Here is a 17,542-nt window from a genome sequence, read left to right on the forward strand (position 1 = left end):
TCTTCAAAAATGTCTATGAATGTTTTGTATGCCCCAATGAGTACTGTTAAACATAAATACTTATGCATTGCCATTTTAAGATCTGCATAAAGCGCACAGTATTTTCCTCCTGCATGCATTGCTTATCTCACTACAAAGTTCAGTCATGGACCATCCATTTTGGCACTGCCTGTACATGTCACTCCTGCATCTTTGCAACAATCCTGATGCAACACCTGCAAACTGTTCACACATGCATAGCTGGAATCAGACTCTTTATTCACCTTTCAGTATTTTTCATACAGCTGGCATTATCAAAGTTAACAGTTGAATCAAGTTGTGTAAAATAATTAAATAAACACACAGTAACTAACTCAGAGAATAACTAGCTTATTTAAGAAATCAAAAGTTTTCTTTGTCACTTAGAAAAAATACATATTATTTCTAACTCAACAGAATTCATTGTATTTTAGCCAAGTGTCATTATTTAGTTGTACTGTACGAGCTGAGTATCATAAATAATTGAAAAATGTTTCACTTAAAAGATTATAATTGTTATAGACTACAGAAAGTCTTGAGGAAGGCAAATCTAGCAAGTGATTCTTTCTGGTATTGTGTACATGCACATCACATCTCAAGGTGCTGCAAAACACATGTCGACTGACTGGTAATTGATTACACGGGTGGAGCTCTTGTGTTTGGAGCTAACATTTAATGCATAATACAACATAATTAACTCATGGGTAGTACTAATACATAAAAATACTTCTGTTTATAAAAACTGTAACACATGAAAGAAGGAAGAAAATATAGAAATTACAAGACAGCCAAGCAGAGTATGGCAGTTGAATGATTAAAGCTAAGCAACAACAGTTTTTGAGTGGGATGAGCATGCTCTCTACAGAGATGAATCGAGTTGAATACTTCTCACTGGAGCGACTGGAAGCAAGTACGCCACAATCTGACAGTTGGTTTCACAGCAGCTAATTTTGTTCGCCATAAGTTGCTACTACTCCCATCCACATACAATTTCAGCTCAATAATGAGACAACTGACAGTAGGGGAATAGCACATCGTGTTTCCTCAAGGTTTACCCCACTGCACATCAGGCTGCTCATTTTCTAAATTTCTACATGTCCTTTTAACAAGCAGAATAATCCATACTGACAGAATTTGTTCATTTTCTCTATTGCTACATCTATTAAGGAGCTTGTAAGAATTATAGGCAGTCAGAGAAGATGACAAACTTGTTTTCTCTATGATGTCTCATCTGCACATATGTCTTCATAACTGTATAGAATTCTGCACTAAATATCCTGAATTCCTTTGTAAGATCAATTCTGAAGATATGGTCAATGAAAAAGACCGAACATCCAAGAAAATACCCTTGCTTTGACTTATTACAATAAACTTGAGTTTCTTAAGTAAAATAAATGAAAATTAAGTAGCTAGCATTCATTTATAACTTTGTCAACTGTGAAATAATTTGGAACCACATAAGAAGCAAAAGAGGTGATCTGCTACAATCTTAAGAGAAAAAATTCAAATATAATGAGGCGACAAAAGTCACAGGATACCTCCTAATACTGTGTCTCACCACCTTTACCTCGGTGCAGTGCGCCAACTCAATGTGGCATGGACTCAACAAGTCATTGGAAGTCCACTGCCTTTACAACTCTCAATAATTGTGAAAAAAGTTGCCTGTGCAGGGTGTTTTGCACAGACAGATCTCTCGATTATGTCCCATAAATGTTCGATGAGATGCATGTCGGGCAATTTGGGTGGCCAAATAATTCGCTTGAAATGTCCAGAATGTTCTTCAAACCAATCGCGAATGATTGTGGCCTGGTGACACAGTACATTGTCATCCACAAAAATTCCATCATTGTTTGGGAACACAACATCCATGAATGGCTGTGAATGGCCTCCAAGTAGCTGAGCACAACCATTTCCAATCAATGATCAGCTTAGTTGCACTGAAGGACCCAGTCCATTCCGTGTAAATACAGCCCACACCATTATGGAGCCACCACCAGCTTGCACAATGCCTTGTTGGCAACTTCGATCCATGGCTTCGAGGAGTCTGCACCATACTCTAACTTGATCAGCAGCTCTTACCAACTGAAATCAGGTCTCATCTGACCAGGTCAAGGTTTTTCAGTCAACTAGGGCCCAACCAATATGACCATGTCAAGGTTTTTCAGTCAACTAAGGGCCAACCAATATGGTCACAAGCCCAGAAGAGGTACTCCAAGTGATCATGCGCCATTAGCAACGGCACTCGCGTCATTCATCTGCTACCATAGCCTGTTAACACCAAATTTCACCGCACTGGCCTAATGGATAAGTTCGTCACATGTCCCACATTGATTTCTGTGGTTATTTCATGTATTGCTGCCTGTCTATTAGCACTCAGAACTCTAAGCAAATGCCGCTGCTCTTGGTCATTACGTGATGACCGTCTGCCACTGCGTTGTCCATGGTGACAAGTAATGCCTTAAATTTGGTATTCTCAGCACAGTCTTGATACTGTGGATCTCACGATACTGAATTCCCTAGTTATTTCTGAAATGAAATGTCCCATGCATCTAGCTCCAAACACCATCCCGTTTTCATAGTCTATTGATTCCCATTGTGTGGCCACAATCACATGGAAACCTTTTCACATGAATCACTTGAGTACAAATGACAGCTCTACCATTGCACTGTCCTTTTATACCTTGTGTACGCAATACTACTGCCTCCTGTATATGTGCATATCACTATCCCATGACTTTTGTCATCTCAAGGTATAAAACATTGACTTTTCTGAAAGGACATTCTTTGCACAAAACTCACACTAAGTAATATGTGCCATGTCTGCTCACTGGGATGATGAAAGGAACAACAGTGAACAACCACAAGAGTACCCTTGCTTTTATGTAATATAATAAATTTGTATTACATAAATACCACTGGCACTTACAGCCTTCTCTGAATAACTGGAGTAACGGGAAGATTTCCCTGGAACACCAGTCCTGTATTTACACTTGCAAGCACAGTGGTTTACATTCTACTATTACTTATCTGAGTCCGTATTGAGGTTTAAATTTTTTTATGGTTTTTAGAGGGTAGAAGTAAATGAGGTGTAAATGCATGGTACTGCTTCGCTTAATGTGTCTTTTTTACTTTGGTATATGGCACTGACCTTGTTACATCAATTTTTCATTGAGGTACACTGGATATGTGCTGCTTTAGATTGGATGATTTTCAGAACACATGAGAAAACTGTTGGAGACAAATATGTTCTTTCAAGGGCTACTGCCATGTTTCCTCTACACTGCCTCCTCATCATCTGGCTGTCATGTGACCAAATACACTGATGGAAAAAAATCACAACTCCACAAAATAATATAGAGTAATGAAATTTTGAGAATACATTTGTCTAGGTAACATAATTACTTGATTAACTTTGCAAGATCACAGGTTAATGTAAGCACGAGATAACCCTTTGCAAATGGAATGTGAAATGCTGGTATAATAATAATTGGTGTAACTATCAGAATGTTGCATGCAAATGTGCTCGTGCTGTCAGTACAACAAAAAACCACCCAAAGTTGCAAATTTCACTTCTTTTTATTCACTCGATGACTAGTTCCGGACCGGGAACCATTTTCAAATCATTGTAATACAGTCAAAAATGGTACTTCTGAAACTGCAAAAACCATGTCAAAAATGTGTAAACGAACAGTTACAGGGAATACAGATAAAAATGAAGAGTGAATAAAAAAAAATGAACTTTGCCACTTTGGCTGATTTTTCGTCGTACTGATTATCAGAAGTTGCTGATGCACAGCTACTCCAGCATGCTGGAAGTTCATGCAAGCACTGTGTTGTACAGGTGCTGTAATGTCAATCTGTGAGATGGCATTCCTGTCTGTTGCATTTGGTCAGTCAATACAGGAATGGTTAATGTTGGTAGTAGTTTATCCTGTACTGAAGTAGAAGTGGATAGTTCCTGTGAATTATTATGGGTGGAGGTTACACTCAACAACCGAGCTAGGTTAATAATTGGCTCCTTTTACCGACCTCCCGACTCAGCAGCATTAGTGGCAGAACAACTGAGAGAAAATTTGGAATACATTTCACATAAATTTTCTCAGCATGTTATAGTCTTAGGTGGAGATTTCAATTTACCAGATATAGACTGGGACACTCAGATGTTTAGGACGGGTGGTAGGGACAGAGCATCGAGTGACATTATACTGAGTGCACTATCCGAAAATTACCTCGAGCAATTAAACAGAGAACCGACTCGTGGAGATAACATCTTGGACCTACTGATAACAAACAGACCCGAACTTTTCGACTCTGTATGTACAGAACAGGGAATCAGTGATCATAAGGCCGTTGCAGCATCCCTGAATATGGAAGTTAATAGGAATATAAAAAAAGGGAGGAAGGTTTATCTGTTTAGCAAGAGTAATAGAAGGCAGATTTCAGACTACCTAACAGATCAAAACGAAAATTTCTGTTCCGACACTGACAATGTTGAGTGTTTATGGAAAAAGTTCAAGGCAATCGTAAAACGTGTTTTAGACAGGTACATGCTGAGTAAAACTGTGAGGGACGGGAAAAACCCACCGTGGTACAACAACAAAGTTAGGAAACTACTGCGAAAGCAAAGAGAGCTTCACTCCAAGTTTAAACGCAGCCAACACCTCTCAGACAAACAGAAGCTAAACGATGTCAAAGTTAGCGTAAGGAGGGCTATGCGTGAAGCGTTCAGTGAATTCGAAAGTAAAATTCTATGTACCGACTTAACAGAAAATCCTAGGAAGCTCTGGTCTTACGTTAAATCAGTAAGTGGCTCGAAACAGCATATCAAGACACTCCGGGATGATGATGGCATTGAAACAGAGGATGACACGCGTAAAGCTGAAATACTAAACACCTTTTTCCAAAGCTGTTTCACAGAGGAAGACCGCACTGCAGTTCCTTCTCTAAATCCTCGCACAAACGAAAAAATGGCTGACACCGAAATAAGTGTCCAAGGAATAGAAAAGCAACTGGAATCACTCAATAGAGGAAAGTCCACTGGACCTGACGGGATACCAATTCGATTCTACACAGAGTACGCGAAAGAACTTGCTCCCCTTCTAACAGCCGTGTACCGCAAGTCTCTAGAGGAACGGAGGATTCCAAATGATTGGAAAAGAGCACAGGTAGTCCCAGTCTTCAAGAAGGGTTGTCGAGCAGATGCGCAAAACTATAGACCTATATCTCTGTCGTCGATCTGTTGTAGAATTTTAGAACATGTTTTTTGCTCGAGTATCATGTCATTTCTGGAAACCCAGAATCTACTATGTAGGAATCAACATGGATTCCGGAAACAGCGATCGTGTGAGACCCAACTCGCTTTATTTGTTCATGAGACCCAGAAAATATTAGATACAGGCTCCCAGGTAGATGCTATTTTTCTTGACTTCCGGAAGGCATTCGATACAGTTCCGCACTGTCGCCTGATAAACAAAGTAAGAGCCTACGGAATATCAGACCAGCTGTGTGGCTGGATTGAAGAGTTTTTAGCAAACAGAACACAGCATGTTGTTATCAATGGAGAGACGTCTACAGACATTAAAGTAACCTCTGGCGTGCCACAGGGGAGTGTTATGGGACCATTGCTTTTCACAATATATATAAATGACCTAGTAGATAGTGTCGGAAGTTCCATGCGGCTTTTCGCGGATGATGCTGTAGTATACAGAGAAGTTGCAGCATTAGAAAATTGTAGCAAAATGCAGGAAGATCTGCAGCGGATAGGCACTTGGTGCAGGGAGTGGCAACTGTCCCTTAACATAGACAAATGTAATGTATTGCGAATACATAGAAAGAAGGATCCTTTATTGTATGATTATATGATAGCGGAACAAACACTGGTAGCAGTTACTTCTGTAAAATATCTGGGAGTATGCGTGCGGAACGATTTGAAGTGGAATGATCATATAAAATTAATTGTTGGTAAGGCGGGTACCAGGTTGAGATTCATTGGGAGAGTGCTTAGAAAATGTAGTCCATCAACGAAGGAGGTGGCTTACAAGACACTCGTTCGACCTATACTTGAGTATTGCTCATCAGTGTGGGATCCGTACCAGATCGGTTTGACGGAGGAGATAGAGAAGATCCAAAGAAGAGCGGCGCGTTTCGTCACAGGGTTATTTGGTAACCGTGATAGCGTTACGGAGATGTTTAATAAACTCAAGTGGCAGACTCTGCAAGAGAGGCGCTCTGCATTGCGTTGTAGCTTGCTCGCCAGGTTTCGAGAGGGTGCGTTTCTGGATGAGGTATCGAATATATTGCTTCCCCCTACTTATACCTCCCGAGGAGATCACAAATGCAAAATTAGAGAGATTAGAGCGCGCACGGAGGCTTTCAGACAGTCGTTCTTCCCGCGAACCATACGCGACTGGAACAGGAAAGGGAGGTAATGACAGTGGCATGTAAAGTGCCCTCCGCCACACACCGTTGGGTGGCTTGCGGAGTATAAATGTAGATGTAGATGTAGATGTTGTGGACGATGCCAGAGTTACTGTTTGATGATGTCTCATACGTGATTGATTGGAGACAGATATGGTGATCGAGGAGGTCAAGGCAATATTCTGACACTCTGCAGAGGATGCTGGGTTGCAACAGTGGTATGTAGGTGAGCGTTATCCTGTTGGAAAACACCATGTGGAATACTGTTCATGAATGGCAGCACAACAAGTCAAATCACAAATTTGCAGTCAGGATGCATGGGATAACCGCGAGAGAGCTCCTACTCTCATATGAAATCCCACCCCAGACCATAACTCCAGGTGTAGGTCCAGTGTATCCAGCATGCAGTCATGCTGGCTGCAGGTCCTCAACTGGCCTCCTCCTAGCCAACACGTGGCCATCACTGGCAGAGAGGCAGAACCAGATTCAATCAGCAAACACAAAAGATCTCCATCCTGAACTCCAATGAGCCCTCATTTGACACCACTGAAGTCGAAAATGAAGGTGGTCTGGGGTCAGCTGCATGTTACGGGGCATTGGGCACAGAGCTGTCCTTGAAGTAAGCCAAGTGTAACAGGTCAATCTGTCACTGTGTCATTATGGCCCCAACTGCTGCTGCAGATGCAATACGATGTGCCACTGCCATCCGCTGAACATGATGATCTACCCTCTCGGTAGTGCCACATGGCCATCTGAAGCCCGATCATCTTGCGACCGTACACTTCCATGACCACTTCTGTCAGCAATCATGTACAGTTGCTACATTCCTGCCAAATCTTTCTGCAATACTGTAGAAGGAACATTCAGGTTCTTGTAGCTCTATTATGTGACCTATTTCGAACTCTGTGAGGTGTTGATAATGGTGTTTTTTTTTTTCTTTTTTTTTTTTTTTTTGCCTTAAAGGCATTCTTGACCAACATCAATTCACCACATTGAATTTCAAAGGTAACTAATGCTCACTACTGTTTGAGTGTGTATTTAAAGCAAACCTGATTTACATCCTCATAGTGAAGCTATTAGTGCCACTCTCGTGCAACTGGCATGAAATTTTAATAGATGTGGTTTCGGATCTAGAAACACACTTACCAACTTTCATTTATGTTGCACAACTCCTCCTCAGTGTCGCTATTTCCTTTCAGTCAGTGTAATAATAATAATAATAATAATAATAGTAATCCTCCCCCCATGAACCATGGGCCTTGGCGTTGGTGGGGAGGCTTGTGTGGCTCAGCGATACAGATAGCTGTACCGTAGGTGCAACCACAAGGGAGGGGTATCTGTTGAGAGGCCAGACAAACGTGTGGTTCCTGAAGAGGGGCAGCAGCCTTTTCAGTAGTTGCAAGGGCAACAGTCTGGATGATTGACTGATCTGGCCTTGTAACAATAACCAAAACGGCCTTGCTGTGCTGGTACTGCAAACGGCTGAAAGCAAGGGGAAACTACGGCCGTAATTTTTCCCTGAGGGCATGCAGCTTTACTGTATGATTAAATGATGATGGCGTACTCTTGGGTAAAATATTCCGGAGGTAAAATAGTCCCCCATTCGGATCTCCGGGCGGGGACTACTCAAGAGGATGTCGTTATCAGGAGAAAGAAAACTGGCGTTCTACGTATCGGAGCGTGGAATGTCAAATCACTTAATCAGGCAGGTAGGTTACAAAATTTAAAAAGTGAAATGGATAGGTTAAAGTTAGATATAGTGGGAATTAGTGAAGTTCGGTGGCAGGAGGAACAGAACTTCTGGTCAGGTGCCTACAGGGTTATAAACACAAAATCAAATAGGGGTAATGCAGGAGTAGGTTTAATAATGAATAGGAAAATAGGAATCTGGGTAAGCTACTACAAACAGCATAGTGAACGCATTATTGTGGCCAAGATAGATACGAAGCCCACGCCTACTACAGTAGTACAAGTTTATATGCCAACTAGCTCTGCAGATGACGAAGAAATTGAAGAAATGTATGATGAAATAAAAGAAATTATTCAGATAGTGAAGGGTGACGAAAATTTAATAGTCATGAGTGACTGGAATTCGGTAGTAGGAAAAGGGAGAGAAGGAAACATAGTAGGTGTATATGGATTGGGGCTAAGAAATGAAAGAGGAAGTCGCCTGGTAGAATTTTGCACAGAGCACAACTTAATCATAGCTAACACTTGGTTCAAGAATCATGAAAGAAGGTTGTATACATGGAAGAACCCTGGAGATACTAAAAGGTATCAGATAGATTATATAATGGTAAGACAGAGATTTAGAAACCAGGTTTTAAATTGTAAGACATTTCCAGGGGCAGATGTGGACTCTGACCACAATCTATTAGTTATGACCTGTACATTAAAACTGAAGAAACAGCAAAACGGTGGGAACTTAAGGAGATGGGACCTGCATAAACTGAAAGAACCAGAGGTTGTACAGAGTTTCAGGGAGAGCATAAGGGAACAATTAACAAGAATGGGGGAAAGAAATACAGTAGAAGAAGAATGGGTAGCTTTGAGGGATGAAGTAGTGAAGGCAGCAGAGGATCAAGTAGGTAAAAAGACGAGGGCTAGTAGAAATCCTTGGGTAACAGAAGAAATATTGAATTTAATTGATGAAAGGAGAAAATATAAAAATGCAGTAAATGAAGCAGGCAAAAAGGAATACAAACATCTCAAAAATGAGATCGACAGGAAGTGCAAAATGGCTAAGCAGGGATGGCTAGAGGACAAATGTAAGGATGTAGAGGCTTATCTCACTAGGGGTAAGATAGATACTGCCTACAGGAAAATTAAAGAGACCTTTGGAGATAAGAGAACCACTTGTATGAACATCAAGAGCTCAGATGGAAACCCAGTTCTAACCAAAGAAGGGAAAGCAGAAAGGTGAAAGGAGTATATAGAGGGTCTATACAAGGGCAATGTACTTGAGGACAATATTATGGAAATGGAAGAGAATGTAGATGAAGATGAAATGGGAGATACGATACTGTGTGAAGAGTTTGACAGAGCACTGAAAGACCTGAGTCGAAACAAGGCCCCCGGAGTAGACAACATTCCACTGGAACTACTGACGGCCTTGGGAGAGCCAGTCCTGACAAAACTCTACCATCTGGTGAGCAAGATGTATGAAACAGGCGAAATACCCTCAGACTTCAAGAAGAATACAATAATTCCAATCCCAAAGAAAGCAGGTGTTGACAGATGTGACAATTACCGAACAATCAGTTTAATAAGCCACAGCTGCAAAATACCAACACGAATTCTTTACAGACGAATGGAATAACTAGTAGAAGCCGAACTTGGGGAAGATCAGTTTGGATTCCGTAGAAATAATGGAACACGTGAGGCAATACTGACCTTACGACTTATCTTAGAAGAAAGATTAAGGAAAGGCAAACCTACGTTTCTAGCATTTGTAGACTTAGAGAAAGCTTTTGACAATGTTGACTGGAATAATCTCTTTCAAATTCTGAAGGTGGCAGGGGTAAAATACAGGGAGCGAAAGGCTATTTATAATTTGTACAGAAACCAGATGGCAGTTATAAGAGTCGAGGGACATGAAAGGGAAGCTGTTGTTGGGAAGGGAGTAAGACAAGGTTGTAGCCTCTCCCCAATGTTATTCAATCTGTACATTGAGCAAGCAGTAAAGGAAACAAAAGAAAAATTCGGAGTACGTATTAAAATCCATGGAGAAGAAATAAAAACTTTGAGGTTCGTCGATGACATTGTAATTCTGTCAGAGACGGCAAAGGACTTGGAAGAGCAGCTGAATGGAATGGATAGCGTCTTGAAAGGAGGATATAAGATGAATATCAACAAAAGCAAAACGAGGATAATGGAATGTAGTCGAATTAAGTCGGGTGATGCTGAGGGAATTAGATTAGGAAATGAGACACTTAAAGTAGTAAAGGAGTTTTGCTATTTGGGGAGCAAAATAACTGATGATGGTCGAAGTAGAGAGGATATAAAATGTAGACTGGCAATGGCAAGGAAAGCGTTTCTGAACAAGAGAAATTTGTTAACATCGAGTATAGATTTAAGTGTCAGGAAGTCATTTCTGAAAGTATTTGTATGGAGTGTAGCCATGTATGGAAGTGAAACATGGACGATAAATAGTTTGGACAAGAAGAGAATAGAGGCTTTCGAAATGTGGTGCTACAGAAGAATGCTGAAGATTAGATGGGTAGATCACATAACTAATGAGGAAGTATTGAATAGGATTGGGGAGAAGAGAAGTTTGTGGCACAACTCGACCAGAAGAAGGGATCGGTTGGTAGGACATGTTCTGAGGCATCAAGGGATCACCAATTTAGTATTGGAGGGCAGTGTGGAGGTTAAAAATCGTAGAGGGAGACCAAGAGATGAATACACTAAGCAGATTCAGAAGGATGTAGGTTGCAGTAGGTACTGGGAGATGATGAAGCTTGCACAGGATAGAGTAGCATGGAGAGCTGCATCAAACCAGTCTCAGGACTTAAGAGCACCACAACAACAACAACAACAACAACAACAACAACAATAATAATAATAATAATAAAAACAATGTGTTGGTAAGAATAGCCTGATCCTAGGTTGTGTGGCTCTTATACCATGTGTGCTATATCCTTGTTTATAATATTTTGATAAAGTAAAGGGTACAGTATAGCCACATACTGAAATTGGATAATCCACATGAAGTCATTTTGGATGAAGTATCCACTGCTGTAAAATTCTATGTCATAATTTTCTTTTCATATTAAATACAAAAACCTCTGTTATTAAAAATTATTCCTCACTTCCTCTTTAACGCAAGCATGAATGTCTGTTACTACAAATCTGAAGACACGCTTTCCATTGAGATTCTCTTGGCAAAATAGTTCATTTCGTTGTGGGAATACTTGCTAATTCATGAAAGTGGATCTGAATAAAGGTGTAATTGTGGCTGCAAACCTGAGGCTGCAGAAACTGAAACTGATGTAAACCTATATAGAAATATATGACACTCATTTTGTTGCGAAATTTACCATGTCGTTTTCTGTTGCATTGTGGAACTAACATTACTATACGTAAATCAGTTTCTGAATAACCCATATCTACAGAAAATGGAAGTGGCAACAAATTAAAGCATTCCATTTGACTTCCTGAAGTACTGGAAACAAATCTGAAATGCATGTATAAGATCATTTAAAATATTTCAATGCCATTAAGAATTTCTCTCTACTCCCTCAGTTAAATATGGAAGTTTGGGCAAATGAGTAGTGTTTATATTTTCTAGATTTCTTAAAAAAAAGAAAGAAAGAAAAAGAGGGGGTATGTATTAAGTGCTGAACATGAAACAAATGTTCTACACAACCATACCAGTGTGTTGAGTTCAGCTGCACAAAGACGATTTTTCCTTCCCAAATATACATTGTCAACACATTCCTGTAAACATATGAGACTTTCTGCTACTGTCATAGAGTATTCTGATGTAAATAGATCCAGTATCTTTCCATAATGATGAGCTTATCATCAAATGTCTTGGTATAAAGTTTGAACTGAGTAATACCAGACAGATTATTCATCCAACACCAAAGACAATGCAATCGAGAAAGTTTTCTTCATGTGCTACGATTTTCTTTGTAGCATTATTGTTCATTTCCCTGTGCTGTATAGCTAAAGGGAACAAACAAACTGCTTGTAACTGTTTCATCAATCATTACCAATTATTCTGTCTGAACAACAGAATTATTTCTGTTCCTTTCGTGTATCCTTGGAAGCTACGGTATTTAGTAAGTTGTTTTTTATAGAAATATTGCACCTGAAATATTTTTTTTGCTAATTTTGTTAATCCTTACAAAATTTCCTCAGTTATCATTTCACTGGGTCTCTGTTGAAATAATTCTCAAAAACAATAAATCATACACACACTACCAAAAATGGGTAAACACCCATAGCAAAACTGTAAATGAAATTACAGTAAATATAAGAAGTTAATATAATAATGGAAAGTCCTAAATGAAATGTAAGTAAAGGTAATCTCTCTCTCTCTGTCTCTCTCTCTCTCTCTCTCTCTCTCTCTCTCTCTCTCTCTCTCTCTCAGCTGAATTCTCCTGCCAACGACAACCAGCCCTGCAGCTTCACTAAGGTGAGGGTGACAGGGAGGGGAGTTGTGAGTGAAAACAGATGTTCAATGACTGCACAGTGTTATCTTGGTTATTCAAAATTATTTTAAGTGCCTAGTCATCTGTCAAGTGAACAACATGTAGCCTGAACAATGTATGAGGCCATGTACAAAACCACAATGCAACCCATTTGAAACTGGTACACTAACATTTCAGTGTTACACAAGTATCAGACTTATCTATGTTCTCTAACTGCACTGCTATCTGATACTCTTCTCATGCCTTTCATTAATGTATCACGATCAAAACATCATGTGGTTGCATAATTAATGTTCTCTGGTTACCATTCCTGACATCAGTGATCACACATTAATAATTCACATAACCATGCATGTACAAAATAATATTGCAATTTGGCAGTTCCTTCTAGAAGCTTTTGGCTGTGAGAATAATTAATTAATTATTGTAAAGTTTTTGCAAGCAGTGTGGAGGAGAGAATTTATTGTCATCCAGTGGCAGAGATGACTGCCAGTGGTTAGCATTGGGAGATGCGCAGAATAGTTCAAAATGGGCTGCCTTTTGACATGATAATCATCGTAGTACATCTTATTTACATCTACAATATCACAGGATTTCTAATCTTTCCTTAGAGTATTACAGTTACACACTACACTATTTCTGAAAGATTCAAACTGAAGTGGTGGTCCTTTCAAACTTTTACAGCATTTCATTTTACTTTTCCATGTGCTGCTACTGTTGATTATAGTGGCATACGAAATAACTGTTTCACGACAATACTGGGATTTTCTATCCCACACTATCACTTTTTTTAAGTACCAATCTAACATTTATTGGAAAGATGTTAAGATTCCTTGTTTTTTCCCCCCCAAATTATTCAGTACTGTGTATACTTACTTCTCATTACACATGATAGAAATTGAGCAATACTAAACTGTTACCTCACAGAAATGTGATATTATGTGTTGGAAAGACGTTCTCTACATTCATTAGCATCTGACAGAAAAAAATGCTTTTGTAGCTTAATGGGACAAGGTGTAAAAGAACTAACACGTCAGCAGCTATATGTGCAGTCAGCCTGATAGTACTGGTAGGACCACGGGCAAAGTGAACTGTTAAAAACAAAGGATTATTCGAATAGGTGGCAGTTAAGAAGTACACTGCTAACAGAAGAAACTGCAGGAACCCACTGTAGTTACATTTCCCATATAATCCTCAAATGCAATGTAATGCAGAAGTTCAAATTTGGCACCAAGTATACTGGGATAAGCTAAATAGCAAGAAGGTAACTTGATAGAGGGATTCTAATATTAACGAATGGGAAGGCTAAGATACATACCCTCATGCATGAAATAAATATACAAGAAGCAAGTGACAGAGAGCAATTAAGTTTCAAAACAGAGTGGTTAAGATGTCACACTTCACAATGTAGAAAACTGAACTACTATCCCTCCAAACAAATATAAATTCATTCTCTCTCTGCATATACAACTCACCAATTGTAGCTGCACAAATGAGTTGGGGATTCTTTTTGTCAACTGCTTCCAGTTTCATTCCAATCTGAAACTGATTGCTTCTTGGTGTTGGGGGTTCCTTCTTGAAGATCTTTGCTGGTGCCATTTCTGCACCATTGAGGGTTTTTAGAAGGAACATTGGCCAGGATGAAGCATTCATCCGGAAACCTGCAAATAAATAGTTAAGACATAATACATGAAGACAAAAATTATATGAATGATCTGGATAACAATATAAGCTTCATTAATTGTCACGAGTTATTTTATTTTTACTATTATTTCTGTTTCATGCATAGTAATATTCCCATACAGGTTACTAACAGCAGAAATCAATATTGGTCATGAAATGTACAATACATTCCCCTATAATTTTTCATCCTTTCCTCCATGTCACATCACACACAAGTTATTGACGATGATGATATCCACACACACTTTCCAGCCAATAGTACCCCCCCCCCCCCCAAAAAAAAGGAAAAAAAACACCTTAATAATATCAACAGTGACCCCACAATCCCTTTATGGTATATAGAAAATTTAACATTCCAACTGTGCTTCCTTTTGGGCACTGCTAAAACTGATATGCAACACCAGGTAGAGAAACTGCCCCTTCAGCATACCTCAAGAACTTATTCCCTGTAAACAGCATTTGCAAGCACAGGGGAGCAAGGAGGAGGAGGACAGAAGACTAAAATTCAACATCCTGTACAAGACGAAGTCATTTTATTTGTTTCAAAATAAGAAGACAAGTACCACAGTCTAAAGTAAGTAAATGACATTTTAATCTTTAACTAAATTTTTTGCCAATAGTCAATTTAGTTACGTTTAGCAAGAGCATTTTTTAACTTAAGCATACTGCGTGAAACACTTCATTCACTTACACAGTATTGCAATGTATTTTTTTTTTTAATTTAAAATGAGTTTAAATATTTCCCACCTAATATTTAGACTAGTCTCTTCTGATTTTTAACTTTAGATTCTGCTCTTATTTGCACAAGTTCCATCTACCTTTCAGTTTCTAACTCAAATTGGAGAAGGAAATTAGTCATATTCTTTTCTAAGAAGCCATCCTGACATTCAGTATTTATGGAAAACATGGAAAACCTAAATCTGGATGACTGGATGTCCTCCCAAATGAAACTACACTATCTAAATTACTATTCCACCTCGCTCAATAAGACAGCAAAACAAGAGGTCAATGGCAACAGATGAGTTCACTGTGGTGCTGAAGTGTGTTTATCATATGGGTTCAGACCCACTGCTCCTCTGATAGTCTGAAGCCATTATGTGAGGCATGTTGGGGGAGCTGAGAAATGATATTACTAACAGCTGCTCTATCAGTTGTTTCCAAGGGTGGGAAAAGAAAGAAATCAAATTTTATCCCACATAGAATGTGCAAAGCTACAGCATTGCTTGAACATTTGTTACAAGAAGGGCAGATGTGCTGTGATGAGTCAGTCATATGCACAGCAACTAAACAGTTACCTCTATGCACATGATGCCTTGTCATTCTTGTGGGTATTATGTGCTTAGAATAAATGTATTCATAATGTTAGTAAGTCATTAAAATCTTCAGTGTCTCCGAATTTGTTTGGAACCCATTTTATTAGTCACACTATTCCTTTTCTGTGTAATTATCTTTCACCATGTCGAGGAGCCTGCAGAAGTCAGAAAGTTAGTTCTGTAGGGACTTGTCGGTTCCTTTAGGCAGACCTCCAGGTAAAGCAGGATGACACAAGGAAGGAATTGACCAGGATCAAGGGCAATGAAGGGGAAGAGGCTGGGTGGGAACTGGATGTTGGTTGGAAGAGGTAGGGAGAAGGAGAACACAATCTCATAGTTTTATTATCAACACTAAAATCAAGTATCTACCATTGCCAGAGATAAGCAGAGAAGAGCCTTAGGCAGAGCTAGGAGCTGAAAATGTGTAGCACACCTCAACGGAAGTCAGGAAGCCTAGTTATGTGCAAAGTGTTAGGAAGAAGAACTGCTGCTGCCAGGTGGAAGCATGGCCATAGTGTAGGCCGACAGCCACAGGAAACTTTAGGGGCATCATACCAGGCCATCATCATTTTCAAACCAAATGCAGGTCCAAGTCAAGAGATAGAGGACTTAGGGTCTTTATACACGGATTTTTCACAAGAGGACCATGAAGTGATAGGGGGTGGGGAGGGACAAGATAGCTTCCCTAATTTGCAGCACAGCACCCCTGTACACTTTGTTGAGGTTTTCTAGCATCATGATCAACCCCACCTTCATGGAGCGGTGAGGCAGATTGAATGTGGGGTTAGATATGGTTCTCATGGCAGCTTGCTCCACGAATGTTGCTCTGGAGCCAGTCAGGCCCATCAATAGATGGGGTTTCACTAGGTATGATCCTCACCTAAACAGGACTGATAAGGGAAGACTGGTACAGCTGATTCATGACAGTACAGGGGGGATGGATCTTAGGTCATGCACAGTCAAATACCTAACTACCTATTGTCACGGGTGGGAGAAGTAGGTCCTTTTTATGATAAATTCAGACAAACAGGTTCCCCTGCCTAAAGAGTTCTTCTAGCAATTTAAAAAAAAATCTGAAACAATCATTCTCAAGACAAACTCTAACACACCAAATAACATACATACTATAAGTCATAAAGTAAAGAAAGCATTGTGAAAAGCAACACGAGCATTTCACAGACTAATATCCTTTTATTAAAACGTGCAATCAATAAAAAATAAAATATAACAGCTTGAAGTTGAGCTCCAGTCTTTGAACTGCACAGTTGTTTGTTCCACTGAGCATTGGAGTACACACACAAAAATTCAACATGTAGTATTATCGCATTGTAAAAGGACAGACTCTTACTGCGCAACTACTTCAAAGGGCAGAGGATCATGCATTTATACCAGGAAATGAATACAGTTCAAATCAAGACATGACCTTAAGATGTAAGTGATGACAAACACTTTGAAATATCAGCTACTGAGTTAACACGGATTGATAACACCGAAAAATTAATCATTTGTATTTGTGTGTGTGTGTGTGTGTGTGTGTGGAGACTCCCAATGGTAGTGTGGACATATTTTACAATAAATTGACAAAAGTTCTAGATAAAATTTCAAGTAAAAAACTCAACAAAAATTTCGTTTGGAGACATAAAAACAAATATAAATGAGACTAATAGCACCCTCATAAATAACCTCCAGAGTTCTGGCATGTCACTGTCACCAGTGCAACAAGGGTTCCTACAATGACTGCATTTGTAATTTACCATGGAGCCACAAATATGGACAGGGGAAAGTGTGCTGTAGCAGTAAAAGAACTTGGACTATCAGGCCAATTCTGCCAAATAATAACAATAAAATTAGCAAGGGAAACATTCCCTAAACTGCATGTGTACAAAAGATATTTATAAGACATCAAAGTACAAGATTTTTCAAGAGAACTAGCGAAGCTGGGATGAAGTGTAT

General features: G+C 39.4%; 1 protein-coding gene across 2 annotated transcripts in view; it reads right to left on the bottom strand.

Moving 5' to 3' along the window:
- Window positions 1–17,542, bottom strand: part of LOC124556855 (polycomb protein Scm) — a 195,527-nt gene that overhangs the window by 97,107 nt on the left and 80,878 nt on the right. For both annotated transcript variants that reach the window (XM_047130876.1, XM_047130875.1), the window contains exon 7: window positions 14,069–14,254. In XM_047130876.1, coding sequence (XP_046986832.1) covers window positions 14,069–14,254 — 186 coding nt within the window. The remainder of the gene's footprint in view (window positions 1–14,068; window positions 14,255–17,542) is intronic.

This window comes from Schistocerca americana, chromosome X (genome assembly GCF_021461395.2).
Source record: "Schistocerca americana isolate TAMUIC-IGC-003095 chromosome X, iqSchAmer2.1, whole genome shotgun sequence".
Taxonomy (NCBI): Eukaryota; Metazoa; Arthropoda; class Insecta; order Orthoptera; family Acrididae; genus Schistocerca; species Schistocerca americana.